The sequence below is a fragment of the Nomascus leucogenys genome, chromosome 14 (genome assembly GCF_006542625.1).
Source record: "Nomascus leucogenys isolate Asia chromosome 14, Asia_NLE_v1, whole genome shotgun sequence".
NCBI classification, from domain to species: Eukaryota; Metazoa; Chordata; class Mammalia; order Primates; family Hylobatidae; genus Nomascus; species Nomascus leucogenys.
Genome location: NC_044394.1, coordinates 9,742,182 through 9,764,452, shown reverse-complemented (window position 1 = coordinate 9,764,452; position 22,271 = coordinate 9,742,182). Strand labels below are relative to the sequence as shown.

Sequence of the window (22,271 nt, the reverse complement as noted above, 5' to 3'; positions counted from 1 at the left end):
GGAAAAATCCTCAAAATTACTAAGCATCATGGAAATATAAGAGAAAACCACAATGAGATATCATCTTACCCCAGTTAGAATGGCTATCATTAAAAGAACACACACACACACACACACACACACACACACACACACACACACATGCTGGCAAGGATGCAGAGAAACTCTTTTATTTATTTATTTATTTATTTTTGAGACAGAGTCTTGCTCTGTCACCCAGGCTGGAATGCAGTGGTGTGATCTCAGCTCACTGCAACCTCTGCCTCCCAGCTTCAAACAATTCTCTGCCTCAGCCCCTCAAGTAGCTGAGATTACAAGCACCCACCACCACGCCGGCAAATTTTTGTATTTTTAGTAGAGATGAGGTTTCACCATATTGGCCAGGCTAGTATTGAACTTCTGACCTCGTGATCTACCCGCCTCAGCATCCCAAAGTGCTGGGATTACAGGCATGAGCCACTGAGCTCGACTTTTGTGTGTGTGTGTGTGTGTGTGTGTGTGTGTGTGTGTGTGTGTGTAATGGAGTCTGGCTCTGTTGCCTAGGCTGTAGTGCAGTGGCACAGTCTCAGCTCACTGCAACCTCTGCCTCCCAGGTTCAAGTGATTATCCTGCCTCAGCCTCCTGAATAGCTGGGATTATAGGCATGTTCCACCACGCCCGGCTAATTTTTGTATTTAGAAGGGAACTCCTTTTTTTTTTCTTGAGACAGTCTCACTCTGTCACTAGGCTGGAATGCAGTGGTGCGATCTCGGCTCATTGCAACCTCCACCTCCCGGGTTCAAGGGATTCTGCTGCCTCAGCCTCCCAAGTAGCTAGGACTACAGGCACGTGCCAACACGCCCAGCTAATTTTTGTATTTTTAGTAGAAACGGGGTTACACCATGTTGGCCAGGATGATCTTGATCTCTTGACCTCGTGATCCACCCGCCTCAGCCTCCCAAAGTGCTGGGATTACAGGCATGAGCCACCGCGCCTGGCCAAGAAGGGAACTCTTACATGCTGCTGGTGGGAATGTAAACTGATATAACCACTGTGGAAAACAATATGGAGGTTCATCAAAAAATTAAAAATAGAACTACCATATGATCCAGCAATCCCATTACTTGGTATTTATCCAAAGGAAAAGAAATCTGTATAACCTGCACTTACATGTTTATCACATTACTATTTACAGCAGCAAAGATATAGAATCAACCTAAGTGCCCATCGATGGATGAATAAATAAGGAAAATGTGGTATATATATACAGAATGAAATATTATGTGGCCATAAAAAATAATAAAATCATGTCACGGCAGCACAGGGATAGAACTGGAGGTAATTATGTTAACTCAAATAAGCCAGGCACAGAAATTCAGATGTCACATGTTCTTACTCATATGTGGAAGGTAAAGAAACTGATCTCATGGAGATAGAGAATAGGATGATACATACCAGAGCCTGGGAAGAACGTGTGGATGGAAGGGAGGTGGATAAAGAGAGGTTGGTTAATGGGTACAAACACACAGTCAGAACAGGGGTCCCCAACTCCTGGGCCTCAGACTGGTACCAGTTCATGGCCCGTGGGTGAGCATTAGGAGAGTAAGCATTACTGTCTGTGCTCCACCTCCTGTCAGGTAAGCGGTGGCATTAGATTCTCACAGGAGCACCAACCCATTATGAACTGCGCATGTAGGGGATCTAGGTTGTGCACTCCTTGTGACATAACTAATGCCTGATGATCTGAGGTGGAACAGTTTCATTCTGAAATAATCCCCCACCACGCCCCCCATCCATGGAAAAACTGGCTTCCACAAAACGGGTCCCTGATGTCAAAAAGGTTGGGGCCGCTAAGTTAGAACAAGTAAGCCTCAATATTCAATAGCAGAGTAGGATGACTATAGTTAGCAACAATGTGTTATATATTTCAAAGTAGCTACAAGAGAGAACTTGAAATGTTACCAGCACATAGAAATGATAAATACTTCAGGTGATGGATACCTAAAATACCCTAACCTGATCATTACACATTCTATGCACGTAAGAAATACTCACAAGTACCGCATAACATGTAAAATATTTGTATCAATTTTAAAAACTAAAAATTGAAAAAAAATAGGAGAAAAATGAAAACAAATGTTAAGGTTGCTTAAATAAGTAATCATAAATCCACATGATGAAAATTTATGCAGCTATTGAAAAGCATATTGAAAAGGAGAATATCTAATATCAGGAAAATGCTCAACTAATAATGTTAAATTAATAAAAGGCTACAAAATACATTACATAGTAATCCCAATATTTAAAACACATCATGTACATGGAGTGCGTGTATAAAGAGGCTTAAATGATATAAAACAAGAGATTAACAGAGAGTATCTTCAGGGAACAGGGTTTTGAAATACTTTCTTCTTTTTTATACTATGTGCTATATAACCAAATAATAATTGATATTACAAGTTTCAGTTTCACCATTTACCAACTGTCAATTTCTTTGAGCATTAAGTCTCCTCACCTGTGAATTAGGATAATGGTACTCACCCTGAAGAATAGTGGAAAAGTGGTAATAATACATACAATCAACCTAAAATGTTATCTGAAAAAGTATCAAGCATTATATAGTTCACTTAATTCACCTCTCTTTTGTGTTCAGTACATTTCTTTCTATAGCTCTTACAGAAAAGTGCCCTAATAACAGGGTTCAGCTAGGTATAAACTGAGAATCCTCTGAAATCAATTTCTTATACCTAAAACCATGAAATCACCAAACTAAAAAAGTAGCACCTCTAAAGCAGACATTCTCCCCTAGAAACACTGTTCTCTGACCAAAATCATTAAAGAAATTTAAGATGAATACAACATATGTTCTCAAGTTACAATTTACCTGAATCACATCACAGGCTTAGCAAAATATTACAAAAACCTAAATGATCACAAGCAGTAAGACCTCAATAATAAAGACTAGGTATTATTTTTAAAAATACACAATACACAAGGCAAACTGAGGAGTAATTAGAGCAGAAAACATTAGAGAAGCCCTAAATCTCATAGTTTAGCCATTTAAAATGTCAATGAGCCTGTTTCCTCATCTTTGCAATAGACTGGTGAGAAATATAAACAAATGTCAGCTGGCCTACTTTTAGAGGCTTGCTAATGTTTTGGCTGAACAGACTGTATGTGTGTGTGTGTGTGTGTATGTGTGTGTGTATTTTTAAATTTACATCTGCAGTTCTAAGAAATTATTCAAGGCCAAAATGATTGTCTTTCTCCAGGAGCAGAAAGGAAACAGAATATACACAAGACTAACATAATTCTTATGAGTTATAAGCTCTATTAATGTAAAAAACATCAGGCCAGCCATGGAGGCTTACACCTGCAGTCCTTGTACTTTGGGAGGCCAAGGCAGGAGGATCACCTGAGGCCAGTGGTTCAAGACCAGCCCGTGCATCACAGTGGGACCCCATGTCTGACCACGCCATTGCACTCCAGCCTGGGCAACAGAGCAAGACTCTGTAATTAGCCAGGCATGGTGGCACACACCTGTGGTCTCAGCTACTTGGAGGTTGAGGCGGGAAGATCACTTGAGCCCAGGAGGTCAAGACTACAATGAGCCATGATTGTGCCACTGTTCTCTAGCTTGGGTGACACAGCAAAATTCTATCCCAGAGAAAAAAAAAAAAAAAGAAGTCAGGTGTGGTGGCTCACACTGTAATCCCAGCGCTTTGGGAGGCCAAGGCAGGAGGATCACTTGAGCCCAGGAGGTCAAGGCTGCAGTGAGCCATGGTTGTGCCACTGCACTCCAGCATGGGCAAGAGAGAGAGAGAGACCCTGTCTCAAAATAAAATAAATAAAATAAAACACATCATTTGATCACTGATAATTTATAAACAACACTTTATAAAAAGTAGCATTCTAGATTATTGTCTATAAAATACTGAATAAATTTATTATGGGGTACCCCTCATATGGTATGTATTATTATTATGCAAGTCACTGTATAGAATGCAAATATCAGAAAAACACAGTTCCTGTCATTCCAAAAAGCTAAGATTATAGTAAGAGAAACTACATAATAAAACAGAAATTTTGTCCAAAACCTATGAAAATCAGAGACTGGCAAGGAAGAACTACTTCCTGACCATGAACAATACGGAAAATGTAATAAAATAAGACACTGCAGAGCATGGTGGCTCATGCCTCTAATCCCAGCACTTTGGGAGGCCGAGGCAGGCAGGGGAGGCCAAGGCAGGCAGATCACGAGGTCAGGAGATCGAGACCATCCTGGCTAACACGGTGAAACCCCATCCCTACTAAAAATACAAGAAATTAGCCGGGCGTGGTGGCAGGCGCCTGTAGTCCCAGCTACTCGGGAGGTTGAGGCAGGAGAATGGCGTGAACCCGGGAGGCGGAGCTTGCAGTGAGTGGAGGTCGAGCCACTGCACTCCAGCCTGGGTGACAGAGCAAGACTCCATCTCTAAATAAATAAATAAATAAATAAATAAATAAATAAATAAATAAGAGACTAATAACAACAAAATAAAATTTTAATTAAACTTTCAAGAAAAGTCATGATTTAAAGTTAGGCCTAGTAAAATACAGAAGGATTTTCTTAGTATGAAACTAAAGATTAATAATAACCTAGTAAAGGGCTCAAATTAATGAGAAAGAATATAAATGAGTGTGATATTAATGAATATAAATAGCAAAAATATGAGGATTTTCTATCTTCCCTAGTAATCAAGGATCAAAAAATTACATATGGGTACAGTGGGTCACATCTATAATCCCAGCACTGGGAGGCTGAGATGGGAGAATTGTTTGAGGCTAGGGGTTCAAGACTAGCCTAGGCAACATGGCAAGACCTCATCTCTACAAAAAATTTAAAAATTAGCCAGGCATGCTGACGTGGGCCTGTAGTCCTAGCTATTCAGAAGGCTGTGGTGGGAAGATTGCTTGAGCCTAGGAGTTTGAGGCTTCAATGAGCTAGGATCACATCACTGCATCCCAGCCTGGGCCACAAAGTGAGACTGTCTCTAAAAATAAACATTTTAAAATTACATATGAATAGGATTTTCTGCCATCCAGACAGGCAAAGATTGAAAAGATTCATAGTAGCCAGTATAGGACAGAATAAGGAGAAATGGGATTCTCATGTATAAATGTTGGTAGACTCTCTGTAAGAGGAAATTTTACAGCGTGCATCAAAATTGAAATACACAAGGCCGAGGCGGGCGGATCACGCAGTCAGGAGATCGAGACCATCCTGGCTAACATGGTGAAACCCCGTCTCTACTAAAAATACAAAACATTAGCCAGGCATGGTGGCGGGTGCCTATAGTCCCAGCTACTCGGGAGGCTGAGGCAGGAGAATGGCGTGAACCCAGGAGACGGAGCTTGCAGTGAGCCAAGATCATGCCACTGCACTCCAGCCTGGGTGACAGAGTGAGACTCTGTCTCAAAAAACAAAATGAAATACACAGATCCTTTGAGCAATTCCCCATTAGGAGTTACCCTTAAAAAAAATTCCTTGTATACTTTTTTTAATGTACACATATGGAAGTATATAACAACATAACCAATAGGGAAAAAACAATATAAATGCCCATACAATAAAATGTTACATAATTTTTAGCAATAATAAAATAAATACCTAAGTTCTGAAATAAAACAATGTTCACTATATATCGTTATGAAAAATATTACACGCACACACACACACACACACACACACACACACACACACCCTTCAGCCAATACATGTAATACTTATAAAGAAACTGAATCAGTCCTGGGACACAATAATATAAGTTAGTGTTACGCATGTGTGAATAGTTAAGAGGAAAAAAACTAGAAATATATGCTGTTAATATGGGCCTTCAGTACAATGCTCAATATCTGAGGAAGGATTAAAAGGAAGAAGCAGTCAGATTTACCTTTGCTAACACAGACTCATATAAATTTTCATTTCCCACATTTCAGTATTACTTGATTTTTTTAATAATCAATATTTTCAGTGGTCAGAATTACATGGTCCTTACTTTAAGAAATTAAAAACAGGCTGGGCGCAGTGGCTCACGCCTATAATCCCAGCACTTTGGGAGGCCGAGGCAGGTGGATCACCTGAGATCAGGAGTTCGAGACCAGCCTGACAAATATGGAGAAACTCTGTCTCTACTAAAATTACAAAAACTACTAAAAGTACAAAGTCGGGTGTGGTGGCACATGCCTATAATCCCAGCTACTCGGGAGGCTGAGGCAGGAGAATCGCTTAAACCCAGAAGATGGAGGTTGTGGTGAGCCTAGATTGTGCCATTGCACTCCAGCCTGGGCAACAAGAGTGAAACTCCATCTCAAAAAAAAAAAAAAAGAAAGAAAGAAATTAAAAACATAGTAAAGGAAGTGAAAGTCTCTTTTTTTACTTGTATATTAAAATATACATACTGATACATTTTATTACAAAAGTGAGGTACTAAAAGCCAAAATGGCTGCTTAAAGCAATGAATAAGAAAAATTTATTACTTGGAGTTAAGTTCTGGAAGGACAGATTTGAAAGATAATTAGTAACAGTTTTTATTTGAGATAATACCAATTAATTAGTCATAGCCTTCTGGAATATTGTATTGAAAAAAATCCTGGCCAGGCACGGTGGCTCATGCTTGTAATCCCAGCGCTTTGGGAGGCCGAGGCAGGTGGATCACGAAGTCAGGAGATCAAGACCACGGTGAAACCCCGTCTCTACTAAAAATACAAAAAATTAGCCGGGCATGGTGGCGGGCGCCTGTAGTCCCAGCTACTCCGGAGGCTGAGGCAGGAGAATGGCGTGAACCCAGGAGGCGGAGCTTGCAGTGAGCCGAGATTGTGCCACTGCACTCAAGCCTGGGCGAAAGAGAGAGACTCCATCTCAAAAAAAAAAAAGAAAGAAAGAAAAAAAATCCTAAGGCAGATCTAGGTTCATTAAGAAAATAATCAATTATTATTGATAGTGGCCATGAAGAAGCAGGGACGCATAAGCTATGTTGACATGAGTAAATGCCCATTAAATACAATGATGGTCTTCTGTGGGATATGAAGACATCCAAATCCTTCAGTTTCTCACTTTTAGTTAGGGGACAGAGTTTCTACAGAAATACCTTTAGAAAGGGAATTCACTTTTTCTTCCATGTCTTAACTTGCAAAGTATTATGCAATCAGCAACATTCAACAAATATTTATTAATACCTTGTATAAAGCACTCTGTGAGACACTGAATACATAAAAACAGTCTGCAAATGTAGCAAAGAGGCAAATGAACAACTAAGAACATTAAGTCCTATGGGAGCATGCACTACTGACAGTGGATAAGGAGCAAGAAGGGTTAGAAGGACATGAGTATTCTAGAAGAGGAAATAACAAATGCAGACCTGAAAGCAGGAAGATGGGTCTTTTGAGGAAATAAAAGAAATTCAGTACAACTATCACAAGGGAATGTTGTTGTGATGACTAATGAGGGGGACAGGATAAGGATAGCAGAATGTGATGCTGGAAAAATGCACAGAAAGGGATTCACTTCACGAAAGATTTACAGAATCTTCTATGCAGCAGCACTGCTAAATTCACTGATTAATTCTAACCATTTGTTGGTTCTATTGCATTTTCTATGTACACAATCATGTTATCGATGAATAACGACGCTTTCATATTCTTCTTTCTAATCTTTATGTCTTTTATTTTTTTTTCTTGCCTTATTGTAATGGCTAGGAACTACAATAAATAGAAGTGGTGACAGAAGTCATCCTGAACTCAGCAGGAAAGCATTCAATATATCAACATTGAGTATGACGCTTGGTATACATTTTTAAAGTAGATAACTTTTATCATATTCAGAAATTTTTTCTGTTCCTAGTTTGCTAAAACTTTTTTTTTTTTATCATAAATAGCTACTGAGATTTGGCAAAGTTTTCTTCCACTTCTATTGAGATGATCATACAGGTTTTCTTCTTCACTCTAATACAGTAAATTACATGGATTAATTTTCTTTTTTTATCTTTTTTTTTTTTTTTGAGATGGAGTCTCACACTGTCACCCTGACTGGAATGCAATGGCGCTATCTCGGCTCACTGCAACCTCTGCCTCCCAAGTTCAAACAATTCTCCTGCTTCACCCTCCCAAATAGCTGGAATTACAGGTGCCGGCCACCATGCTCAGCTAATTTTTTGTATTTTTAGTAGAGACGAGGTTTCACTATGTTGGCCACTCTGGTCTCGAACTCCTGACCTCATGATCCACCTGCCTCGGCCTCCCAAAGTGCTGGGATTACAGGCGTGAGCCACCATGCCCAGCCCATTGATTAATTTTCAAATGTTAGCCAACATTGTATTCCTGGAATAAATGTTACTTTGTCCTGATGTATAATTCTTTTTATATGTCATTGGATTCTATTTGCTATCTATTTATATGTAAAGTATACCAAGAAAGAATAAAGGGAGGGAAAGAAGAAAGAAGGGAGGAAGGTATTGGATATGAGAAGTATAGGATAAGAAAAACATAACAGCAGAGGCCAGGCGCGGTGGCTCACGCTTGTAATCCCAGCACTTTGGGAGGCCGAGGCAGGTGGATCATGAGGTCAGGAGATCGAGACCACGGTGAAACCTCGTCTCTACTAAAAATACAAAAAAATTAGCCGGGCGTGGTGGCGGGCGCCTGTAGTCCCAGCTACTCGGAGAGGCTGAGGCAGCAGAATGGCGTGAACCCGGGAGGCGGAGCTTGCAGTGAGCCATAATTGCGCCACTGTACTCCAGCCTGGGCGACAGAGCAAGACTCCGTCTCAGAAAAAAAAAAAAAGAAAAACATAACAGCAGAAAATAATTGTTCAATAGAAGTAATAGTAAGCCACACTGGAACTATCTCAAAAAAAGAGTAAGAAAAAAATTAATTTTAAAAAATTAACCAGTACAAGGGGATTTAACACCCAGATAATACAAGTTATAGAAAGAGTGAACAATGAAAACTCAATGGAAGAAATCAACAACAAAAATTGAAGCCATTTCATCAAAATACCGGACTTGCATTTCCAAATTAAAAGGGTCCAGGAAAATGTGTGAATCAAGACACAAAGTTGCAAAGTTTCTGAACATCAGGAACAAAGCCGACACTGTATGGATTTCCAGAAAGTGAAACAAGCCACAAAGAAAAGGGTATCAAAATGGCCTCAGACTCTTCAACATAATGTTACACCAATGCCTTCGAAATTCTGAAGTAACATTCTTATAAACACGTATTTGTTATCCAGCCAAATAATCAATGAAGAGTGAAGGAAGAATAAAGACAGACAATATCTCCCACACATCCTTTTTCAGAAAGCTACATATTTCACCACAATGAATTAAAGCAAAATGGGTAAAAGAGAAAAGTGGGTATTACTCTTTTCCATCACAAGTTTTATGTGATCATTTGCATGTATAACTTTGGGGAAAAAAAAATCTAAAAGGCTGCTCTGAAGGTAGTGAGTTCTTGATTGTTTATAGTCAGTTATGGATGGAACTCCTTGTTCTACTTTTTCCCCCCTTCTCACTACTGCGCTTGACTAGTCTTTTTTAAAAATCTAAAAAATTAATCAAATACAATAAAAGCTACACAAGTAATTTGTTCAAATCGTAACAGAAAACTTACCCATGTAAAATTATATTTTAAATCTAACAATATATTTTTAAATAAGTACATTACAGTGAAGGAAGGAATCTTTTTTTAAAGAGGAAAGTAAATTAAATCTACTTCTAAATAAAATATTAGCAATATTAATTAGATATTTTCATGACATATTTCTACCTTAAAAGTTGAGAAAAGATGAACATTGATAATACGCATAAACAAAATAACTTCATAAATAACACGAAGAGGGAAAAATCTGCGTCTATGAATTACACACAAAGAAACAGCAGAGTCCTTTAGAAACAAAGTCCTCCTTGATTCCAGCCACCCAAAGAGAAAGCTGGCTATTCCAAAAACCTTCTAGAAAAGGATGGTCTAGAATCTTCATTATCAAAATATTTCACCAAAGTACAAATGCAACAAAAAACAGAACGAGAGAGAGAGTGACAGAGCATGAGAGAACAAGAGACAGCACAGTCAATTGTGTGAGAAAGAAACAGAGAGACAGCTAAAGAGCTGAAATCAGAATATGCCATAGAGTTGAATAGCAAGGGAGAAAATCTACACGTGACTGCAAGATACTGTTGCTTGTTTCCTCCACCCTCCTCATTTCATTTAGGCAGATTTAGTTGCTAAATTAATCCCTAAATTATTTACACACAATCACAATGTCATAAGTTTTCAAAAACATCATTCTCACAAATTTAGAGGATTAGCTGCTACAAGAAGTCTTATAAGATTTTTTTCACTTCCGGTAACTTTGTAAAATATAATGGAATTAAAATATTTTAATATCCTCTTTTTAAGAAGATTTTAAAGTATCCAAACATGATTATTATGATTATGTTTTCACTGCACATGCAAAAACATGCTTGAGTGAACACAGGAAAGGTAATGAGAGAATAACACCTTTGGAAAACTCAAAGTATTAAGGAGTCAGGAGTAATTTAGCCATCTAAACAGCAAGTTTAATACAAACACATATTTGAATTTTTTAAATAAATATAAAACATATATTATTAAAACACAACATTAAGAAGTATTTCTCTATTAAAGCAGAATTGCAAGCTTAAAAGCCCAAAACTCCACTTCTGACATAGCTGTAGATGCAGACAGCAGAGTCATCTACAACCCAGATAAAAGTGAAAACCAAGCTCTCCACGGCGTAAGTATAACTGAGAAGGAGGGCAAAGGCATGAGAACAACAGAGACTTGAGGAATACCCACAGAAGAAAGCTAAGCCAGAAACATAACAAAGGCAGCACAGTCAGCCAGGAAGGGATCTGGGAAGAAGGATGCCATGAAAACCAAGAGAGAAAAGGGCTTCAAGAAAGAGCCGGCAAAGGCAGAGGCTAAATCGAGATCAAAGAGGATGAAGATAAATCAAAACCACAGCAGAAAGTGAATGGCCATATTGAATTGGTTAAGATTACCTATTTCCATCTCAACTGACAGAACTAAGTTTATCTTTGGGGGAGGTGGGGAAGGGGAATGGACACTTGGAGGAAAACAGACTTTAGTTATCATTCTTGCTGTCTATAGTCCAAGACCAACAAAAGAGAAACTCCTTTCTGAATGATTTTTTTCTTAAGGACTACACTCACCAAACTGTGGAGCAGGCAAGATTCTGGCCGCTCGAATTGGGCCATGTCGAACAGAGAAGAGCTCTTGTGCTTCACCACTGATCTGCATAAGAGAAGAAGAAAATATTTCAGTGGGAAAATGAAGGTCACAACAGTATTATATAAAAACAAGATCTTCTAAATTTTATAACAATATTTTGTCTGAAATATATATACATACACCCACACCCATTTATTGTTGGTCATACAAGTTAAGTATATTCACATCTTAAATTACTGCAAGTAATTTTAGAAAACTGTAAGAGCACACACTTGATATGAACAGAAAAAAAGGGTCTGTTCTAGAAGTCTATAATTTTTATCTTATTAAACCATTAGAAATCTGTACAGTTCCTGCACAACTGCCTTCTCTTTGAGAACAAAACAACTGTAATACTACTCTGAAAATCTCACCTTAAATATTGTAGCAACTTTAACAAATATGTTGTAAATGAGAAAATGCAATACATATTGCAAAGAACACTTAGGTGAAATGTGAATAACTTAGGTATACTTATGGTTAGGCAACTAATTGTGTGTTAACCTTGAGTAAATCATGTAACCTCAATAAGCCTATATTCTTTCACAATCATAAAATGAAAAGGAAAAGGTGCTAAAAAAGCTACCAGTATACTTCTAATTTCAATATTCTATGAACAAAAAAATTATATATATATATAGAACTTAAAAGTCATCATTTTTATTATACACATAAATATGCACATAGCTCAAACACTATGAATATCCAAGCACTTTGAGTCATTCATTCTATTAATTCAAAAGGTAAAGGGTATGTTCAGGACATTTTGCGGGGGATAAAAATTTTTTAAAAAGAAGAACAAAAGGTAAAGGGTTATGGTAATATGTGTCAAGTGTGAAAACAACTGCTTTTCAAACTGCTGATTGAAGCACTGAGCAGATTAAATTATAGTTAAGAATAGCTTTCCTACTTCCATCTCAACTGACAGAACTACCAGTTTATCTTTGGAGGAGGTGGGGAAGGGGGATGGACAGATTAAATTACTGTACATGGTACTGTAGTTCTTAAACCATTTTCATAATTGTCTAGTGTTTGATGAAGTATGCGATATCAGAGAAAATGGCAAACATTATAAAACTAGTTCAAGATACAAAAGAACTTACAACCAATGTAATAAAGATATAAATTCAATAGAGGAAACATACTGATGGTATTTTTTTAAATACCTGCCTGCCATACAAGCAGTTTAAAATAACAAAGATGTATACATTATAAAATTAGAAGTGTATAAATCTTACAATATTACTATAAATCCACAGAGCTCTTTTAGAATAACTACTTTTTTAGATTTTCAGCTTCTATCTGAATTTAAGAGCTGCAAACTATAAATATTTTTGTTTCTTAAAATGTTAAGTTGTGATAATGCCTAAATGACTATTACATTCATTTTGCTTATGATAATTACTACAAATTATTTATTAGCAAGAAATCCTTCTGTAGCACTTGGGATGCAGATGTGAATAATGCTAGGACTAACTGTGCAACAATAGCACCACCTATCACCAATGAAACACATAAAAGCTATAAACTCATTATTCCAAAGTATAAGAACTTATTTACTCTACAAATTCCTTTGTAACTTTTAATTTTCAGGATAAAAACCATGGCCATTATAGTCCACATTTTATTATTATAGAACAAAATTTAAAATTTAGAAAAAGTCTTCAAAGGTTATTTGTTCAACTTCCCCTGCAATGTAGTATCGTACATTCTCTGAAATCTAAAAATTACAGTCTTTTTTATTTTAAGCATATATATGCTAAAAGCTGTAACACTAATGTAATCTAATTATATTACAGATGTGTTATTGGCTATTTCCACCTACCTTTTAAAATTTTAACAATAGCCAAAAGAATTAAAAACACTGCCAAGCCATTTACATTTTAAAAATAAATTATTGTAACAGATGTTACCCAATATACATGCTATTTCTATCAATAAAATAAAAAATATATTTTCAAATAATACCATAGAACTTACATTGAAATTATATTTCAAGTAATGCAAAATACTTCTCACTTTACACTTATAATAAATTATAGTATTCTAAAACAAAATCCACCACTCTGTACTACTATTTCCATATGCCAGAGTTCTAGTATTTACCTTTTGGTCCTATCAAATAAAACCTTTATGTTAAAGAAGTATAACCATATTTAAATGAGCTGCTGTACTCAATTATTCAAAAAAAAAAGAATAAAACAAATCTGTCTTAGCATACTCACAATATGATAAAAGTTTGCTATCATTGTATTTAATACACAAGAGCTTATTTTGACATCAAAAAACATTTTGAAACCTGAATATACAATACTTTTCAGCAAAACAGCTTTCAAAACAAACCTAAATGCCCTATTCTAAGCTTCTATCTTAAATCCCTCCTTACACATAAGGCAATAGGTGAGGGGGGGAAAAACATTTGGACTGATTTTAAAATGCATCCCCACATTCACTGTCCATTCTTCATTACCTCTAAGGTCCTAGGATCTGTGTTTAATTATAACTCGGGGGTGGGGGTTAGGGGGAGCAGAGGAAACATTGTGTCACATTTATAGATATTTCTGAATATATTAAAATCAGGATTGTACAACCTACTGAAATTAGAAGCATAATTCTAAACTATCCTATGTGAGTCACAAAATGTCAAACTTCCTCGAGAACTCTCCAAATAGTCTGTGGGAATTCTACATTAGAGTACCATTTCAGAACAGACACAGTGTTAATGTTTATACAGATATGATGCATACATTTCAGAAAGGACACACAGAGGATGGTTAGTCTTTACAGGTTCTGCTTTAGCTATCTTTCTGAATAATAATTTTATATATTATGTCCACTGACAATTTTGCCTTCAAATAAGTGCCAAAACTGATTTTTTTATAAGGCTGTCAAGAGTGATTTTTTAGGTTTTAAGAAAAGAACTCATTAAAAATCGCAAGGAATCTCAGAGATAAGGATTTTCTAGATCCTGAAAAGAAGCATACTAAACTGTAAGATCACTTTTAAACCAACAATAGCAATAAATACAAGAGTAGAACTACAAGGAAGGAGAGTCCAAGCAGTATTCCAACTTCCTGGCAACTGTGGTAACTTGGGGAGAGGAGCGAACAGGGAGAAAGCCTCTCCAAGAGCTCCTCATGGTCTCTGCCTTTGTTCTTACTGGCATTTTAATTTCTGATGACAGACTTTTGTTGTTTGGGGCATAAACCGGACGTACCAGTTTGGAGGCACAATAAGGGGAACAAAGAATGATTTGTTCACACTGTAGGAAAAAAAATCTTTTCCAACCATAGAAAATAGCTTCGCATGGTGAAAATATGCAAATTACATACCAAACCAAAAAAGGGGTGGGGGTAGTACAAGTTTAGAATCTCACAACTCAATCTAAGGCAAAAGGAAATTACAACAGTTAAGACAATAATATACACACAGAAAAGGCTATACAAGTTCCGGGAGAGCTGTAGAAGTGCTTTTAGAGAATTCTAAAAGCAAATGAAGGTTATCTTGCCCTCAGAATCAAACTTATTTCTAAACTTCTGATGACTTTTCATAGACCAATTATAATACAGAAAATTCAAATACCAAAAGACAATAAAAATACTGTTTTATAATGCTGCATTATTAGGACAAGAGTACACATTCACATCCCCACTTTCCCCTATAGATACCGGTTAAATGGATGTTTGTGGTCCACAAATGATTTTTTTTTTTTTTAGCAAACTTTATCAAAAGGTAACAGACACAGAAAAAATACATACATCCTAAGTATATGTATAACATGAATTTTAAATGTTAACACACCTCTGAACCAAAAGACATCAAGAAACAGAATATTATGGATACTCAGAAAGTCCTGCTACATCTCTTTTCAGTCATAATCCCAACTCAAGAGTGGCCATAACTACAATCCTGATTTCTATTACTTTAAGTTCTACTCGTTCATCTTAATGTAAATGGGTTCCCACAATATGCACCCTTGGGAATGGCTTCTTTCACACATTACTACGTTTATGAAATTAATTCGTGTTGTTGCATGGAATTGTAGTTTTATACCTATTGCTATATAGATTTCCATTGTATGAAAATATTACAATTTTTTTTTTTTTTTTTTTTTTTTTTTTTGAGAAGGAGTCTCGCTCTGTCGCCCAGGCTGGAGTGCAGTGGCGCAATCTTGGCTCACTGCAAGCTCCACCTCCTGGGTTCACACCATTCTCCTGCCTCAGCCTCCCAAGTAGCTGGGACTACAGGCGCCTGCCACCATGCCCGGCTAATTTTTTGTATTTTTAGTAGAGACAGGGTTTCACTGTGTTAGCCAGGATGGTCTCGATCTCCTGACCTTGTGATCTGCCTGGCTCGGCCTCCCAAAGTGCTGGGATTACAGTCGTGAGCCACCGTGCCTGGCCGAAAATATTACAATTTTATCCATTGTACTGTTCATGGACCTCTGAGTTGTTTTTACTTTTTTGCTTCTAGTTTTTAGCTCTTAAGATGTCAAGGAGGCCAGGCACAGTAGCTCATGCCTATAATCCCAGCACTTTGGGAGGCCAAGGTGGGTGGATCACTTGAGGTCATGAGTTTGAGACGAGCCTGGCCAACATGGTGAAAAGCCGTCTCTACCAAAAATACAAAAATTAGCCGGGCATGGTGGCACACACCTGTAGTCCCAGCTACTCAGGGAGGCTGAGGTGGGAGGATTGCTTGAACCCAGGAGGCAGAAGTTGCAGTGAGCTGAGATCGCACCATTGCACTCCAGCCTAGGCAACAGAGCAAGACTCAGTCTCAAAAAAAAAAAAAAAAAGCCGTCAAGGAAAATTGTGAAAGATTTTGAAATGCTGAATAGATTACTTAGTGTTCTGTGTTTTTTCTATGGATTACCAAGAGCTCTCCAGCAGACCCTTTGGGGTTATCTGATTCTATAGGGGATCCACACTTTGTCTTTGACTGGGCTACTGTACAATACTCTGAGCTGTCAAAAACTGATAGTAATGCAATTGATTCTTGTGCACAGAAATGCAAATGAATTTTGTCTGGTAGAGATACAAGTGAATTCTACTCTGTAGAAAAGATTATTCCAAACAGTACATTTTAGTGCCAACAGAATATTAACCAAGCTTGTATCTATTAGAAAAATTTTTATTTCAGTATTCCTAATTGCTTCTCTGCGATATTCACCTTCTCCTTGGAACCAGCTATAATAACATCCCAAATCCCTATCAATGAGTTAAAAAAAATGCAGGATATCTGTCCCTTATATAGTTGTATGAGATCACTGTTTTACCATTTTGAAAACAACATAATAAAGAATATTGATATAAACATTCTCACAAATGTCTTTTAATAAACATGTATATGTATTTCTCTTGGATATATATCTAGTAGAGTAACTACTTCTGTATATTAGGGCAGGCACATGTGTATCTTTTGTAGATTTAAACAAAATTGTTTTCCAATGTGATTGTACCAATTTACACTTCCACCAGCAACGTACAAGAGTTCTATCTGCTCCACATCCTAGCCAATATTTACTGTCAGCCATTCTGGTAGGTGTCCAAAAATTATGGATTTAAATCAATAAATGCATGGTAACTGAAATGCATAAATCAGTCTCCAATGGATATGTAATGCTGCCTCAAAGTAAATATATAAATAAACAGTCTTTATTATAATGGTCCTCCATGAGGGCAGATGATGTAAGACTTTTGTCCTGAAGGACCATAGATAGGTATGATAGTACAGAACATTAATGAGATTCAAGGACTCAATTAAGCAGCTCTTGGAATAAGTAGGGTTTTTTTGTACATAATGAAATTCATATCTTAATTCCAAATACAATAATGACCAATCCTTCCCTCAAACTAAGGTGCAATGATTAGGTTCTAGCAACACCATGTCCTTCGAAGCTGAAATGCACTGATTTGTAAAAATTCAGACTTTCGGTTTCCAGGCCAACACGTGGAGCTCAGAAGACTTCACTTAGATCTGTCCACAAGTAAAAAGCTGAACAGCTCTTTTTACATCCGTCAGAAAAATGATGTCATAGAGCAAACTGCTGCCCCAAAAATTGGAGAGGCAGACAGTCAGATACAGATAATCACAATTTACCAGGGCAGAAATCCACAAGCAAGAACCTTCTCAGGAATCAGTACCAAGGTAGGAACACCTGGACTGTGATTCACAAATTTCTAGAGGTTCAATGTGGACAAGACATTGTAAAATGTAAAAATTAAAAATTGTAAAAATTCCAGGGGAACCCAGACCTGGGGGCCCTCACACTGATGTGTTTTACCTCCAGGAGCTCCACCAGGCTCAAACAGCCAATACTGAATAAAAATCCCCTCGAGCCTCTGGCAGTGGGTGTGAAAATGGAACTATCTTGAAATATACCAGAACGGATCATTCTGTTCTTAACAAAGCCTGGCCTCAACAGAAACTACTTTATGAGAGCCTAACTTGCTGGGGTTATATCAGAGCTTAACCTACCTGGGGAAAGGTAAATACCCAAATCCAATCTCCTCTTACCTTCCTGTCTCACTCTAGGATGTTAAAAAAAACACCACACACACTCAAAAAAATAATGAGAAACAAAGGACTAAAACTTACCCACAGGACTGTAGAATGGTTTCCCTCCCCACACACCGCCACTCAATTACTAAGGTCCCATTTACCATAGTTCCTTTTACCCAATACATCATATCCTCATTTTTTTTGTTTTGTTTTGTTTTTGTTTTTTGAGACAGTCTCACTCTGTCACCCAGGCTGGAGTGTAGTAGCATGATCTCGGCTCACTGCTGCCTCGGCCCCCCTGGGCTCAAGTGATTCTCCCACCTCAGCCTCTCAAGTAGCTGGGACTACAGGTGCCCACCACCATGCCCAGTTGAATTTTTTTGTATGTTTTTGTAGAGACGAGGTTTCACCATATTGCCCAGGCTAGTCTTGAACTCCTGGCCTCAGTGATCCACCTGCCTCACCCTCCCAAACTACTGGGATTACAGCTGTGAGCCACCACACATGGACCATATCTTCCTTTTAACAAAAAATTAGAAAGCATACTAAAAGGCAAACAATACAATCTGAAGAGACTCAACAAGCATCAGAACCAGAATCAGAACTGGTAAGCTCAGAGAACAGCATGCGGGATAAATGCCCCAAAAAACCCGACACCAAGGCATACCATTTTCAAATTTCAAACAAATCAAAGATAAAGAAAAAATCTTGAAAGAAGCCAGAGGAAAAATTACCTACTTGTAGAAGAGCAAGGATAAGAATTACATTGCCTTTTCCTCATAAACGATGCAAGCAAGAAGAGAGTGAAGCACTTAGAGCGTTGTGTGAAAAAAAAAAAAAAAAAAAACCAGCAACCTCTAATTCTGTATCCCGAAAACTCATCCTTCAAAAACAAAAGACAAAAACTTTCTTGGACAAACAGGAACTGAGGGAATTTGTTGCTGGTAGACCTGCCTTGCAAGAAATGTTAAAAGAAGTTCTACAGAGAAAAAGGTAACAATATAGGTCAGAAACTCAGATTTACATAAGGAAAGAAAAACAACAGAGAAGAATAAGTGAAGGTGAAATAAAACTTATTTTTCTTTCCTTCTTTTCAGACAGAGTTTTGCTCTTGTGGCCCAGGCTGGAGTACAAGGGCGTGATCTCAGCTCACTGCAACCTCTGCCTCCCGAATTCAAGCAATTCTCCTGCCTCAGCCTCCCAAGTAGCAGGTATTACAGGTGCCTGCCACTACACCTGGCTAATTTTCGTAGTTTTAGTAGAGACAGGGTTTCACCACATTGACCAGGCTGGTCTCGATCTCCTGACCTCAGGTGATCCACCTGCCTCGGCCTCCCAAAGTGCTGGGATTACAGGCATGAGCCACCGCGCCCGACCCAAAACTTATTTTTCTTACTAATTTTTTTACAGATAATAGTTTGTTCAAAATAACAGCAATAATGTACTCAATTATGTATGTGTATGTATACATGTGTGGTAATGTGTGTGTATATATATGCACTTATGCATATGTAAAATAAATGACAGCAATGATACAAGAAACAAGAGAGAATTAGGAATAGTTCGTTAATATTAGGTATTGCACTACCCATGAAGCAGTATAGTGTTATTTGAAAGTGGACATGTACTGGTTGTAAATGTATTGCAAACTCCAGGACAATCACTAAAAGAAGTTTAAAATGTAGTAAAAATGATATGCTAAGAAAGGTAAGAAACAACATCATATAAAATGCTCAAACTAAAAAGGCAGCAAAAGTATGAAAGATAAAAAAAGAAAAAAACAAAGCAACAATAAAAAAAAAAAAATCTGCCAGTCACGATGGCTTGCTACATGGAAGGCTGAGGCAGGAGGATCGAGGCTACAGTGAGCTATGTTCATGCCACTGCACTGCAGCCTAGGCAGAAGGCCAAGACCCTTTCACAAGAAAAAATTTTAAAAAATACAAAAATAAAAACAAGGGCAACAAATAAACAGGAACAAATATGGTAGTTATTTATCTGTCTATATCAATAATCACGTTAAACATCAATGGTCTAAATAAGTTAATTAAACAACAGAGATTGTGAAAACGGATTAAAACACAAGACCCAACTGTATGTTGTATAGAAGAAATCCACTTTAAATATAAAGACAAGGATTAAAAGTAACAGGATGTAGGAAGATATACCATGCTAACACTAATCAAAAGAAGGCAACCACAGCTGTATTAATTTCAGACAGAGCAGATTTCAAGGCAAAGAAACTTGTCAGGGAAAAAGGGGGATATTACATAATGATAAAGGGGTCAATACTCCAAGAAGACTTAATTGGTGCTTACTACGTATGTGCTTAACAACACAGCACCAAAATACATGAAGCAAAAATTGACAGAATTGCAAAGAGAAAGAGATGAACCCACTATTAGAGTTAGAGACTCTAACACCTCTCTATCTGAAATAAACACATCCAGCAGCCAGAAAAGCACAAAAGGATATAGTTGAACTCAACAGCACCATCAGTCAACTGGATATAACTGACATCTATAAACTACTTCTTCCAACAGTAACACAATAAATATTCTTCAGGCAGACATGGAACATTCACTAAGATAGGGCATCTTCTGGACCACAAAACACACCTTAACAAATTTAAAAGAACAGGCTGGGCACAGTGGCTCATGCCTGTAATCCCAGCACTTTGGGAGGCCAACAAGCAGATCACCTGAGATCAGGAGTTTGAGACCAGCCTGGCCAACATGGTGAAACCCCATCTCTACTAAAAATGCAAGAAGTAGCCGGGTGTGGTGGTGCATGCCTGTAATCCCAGCTACTCGGGAGGCTGAGGCAGGAGAATCGCTTGAACCCAAGAGGCAGGGGTTGTAGTGAGCCAAGATTGCGCCACTGCACTCCAGCCCAGGCAACAAGAGTGAGACTCCGTCTCAAAAAATATATATAAAATATAATAAAATAAATAAAAAATAAAAGAACAGAAATCATTCAATGACCACAATAGAATTATTAAAGTAGAAAATAAAAATAGAAAGCTGGAAAATAACCAAATATTTGAAGATTAAACAACATAATTCTAAATAGCACATAGGTCAAAGAAGAAAGCTCCAGAGAAATGCTTAAACATGTTTAATTAATGAAAATGAAAATACAACTTACGAAAATTTGTGAAATGCAGTGAAAGCAGTGCATAGAGGGAAATCTGTAGCACTGACTGAATATATTATAAAACAAGAAAGATCTAAAATTAAAAATCTAACCTTCTACCTTAAAAAAACTAGAAAAAGAGGAGCAAATTGAATCCAAAGTAAGCGGAAGAAAATAAATAATAAAATAGAGCAGAAATCAATGGAATTGAAAACAGAAAATCAATAGAGAAGATCAATGAAACCAAAAGCTGGTTCTTTGAAACGATGAATAAAATTAAGACTCTAGCCAAGCTAATTGAAAAAGAAACAGAGAAGGCACAAACTACTAATATTAGAAATGAAAGAGGGGAGCCTGGGCTCAGTGGCTCACGCCTGTAATCCCAGCATTTTGGGAGGCCGAGGCAGGTGAATCATCTGAGGTCAGGAGTTCAAGACCAGCCTGGCCAACATGGCAAAACCCTGTCTCTACTAAAAATACAAAAATTAGCCAGGCGTGGTGGTGCGTGCCTGTAATCCCAGCTACTCAGGAGTCTGAGGCAAGAGAACCGCTTGAACCTGGGAGGCAGCGGTTGCAGTGAGACAAGGTTGCGCCATTGCACTCCAGTCTTGGCAACAGAGCAAGACTCGGTCTCAAAAATAGGAAGGAAGCAAGGAAGGAAGGGAGGAAGGAAGGAAGGAAGGGAGGGAGGGAGGGAGGGAGGGAAAAGAGGGGAGATCACTAAAGATCCCATGGACATCAAAAGGATAATAAAGGAAAATTACGAACAACTCTATGCCCACAAGTTTGATAACCTAGATGAAATGGACCAACCCCTTGAAAGACACAATCTGCCAAAATTTACACAACAATAAATAGACAACCTGAATAGGTCTACACCTATTAAAGAAATTGACTCAGTAATTAATAACCTTCCAAAATAGAAAGCTCCCAGGACCAGATGAATTCACTGGTGAATTCTACCACACATTTAAGAAAGAAATAATACCAATTCTTTATCATTCTCTTTGGAAGCCAGAAGCATAGAGAATGCTTCCTAAATCATTTTAGGAGGCCAGTATTACTCTAACCAGAACCACAAAAAAGACGTTAGGCTATGTGTGGTGGCTCACCCTGTAATCCCAGCACTTTGGGAGGCTGAGGTGGGTGGATCACTTGAAGCCAGGAGTTCGAGACCAGCCTGGCCAACATGGAGAAACACCGTCTCTACTAAAAATACAAAAAAATTAGCTGGGCGTGGTGGTACACGCCTGTAAGAAAAAAAAAGACATTACAAGAAAACCACACATCAATATCTCTCATGAACATAGATGTGAAAATCCTGAACAAAATACTAGCAAATCAAACCCAACAATGTATAATAA

General features: G+C 37.7%; 1 protein-coding gene across 4 annotated transcripts in view; it reads right to left on the bottom strand.

Moving 5' to 3' along the window:
- The window catches only part of BCAS3 (BCAS3 microtubule associated cell migration factor), a 714,356-nt gene that overhangs the window by 633,518 nt on the left and 58,567 nt on the right, over positions 1–22,271 (bottom strand). For all 4 annotated transcript variants that reach the window (XM_030828111.1, XM_030828114.1, XM_030828113.1 and 1 more), the window contains exon 6: positions 11,211–11,292. In XM_030828111.1, coding sequence (XP_030683971.1) covers positions 11,211–11,292 — 82 coding nt within the window. The remainder of the gene's footprint in view (positions 1–11,210; positions 11,293–22,271) is intronic.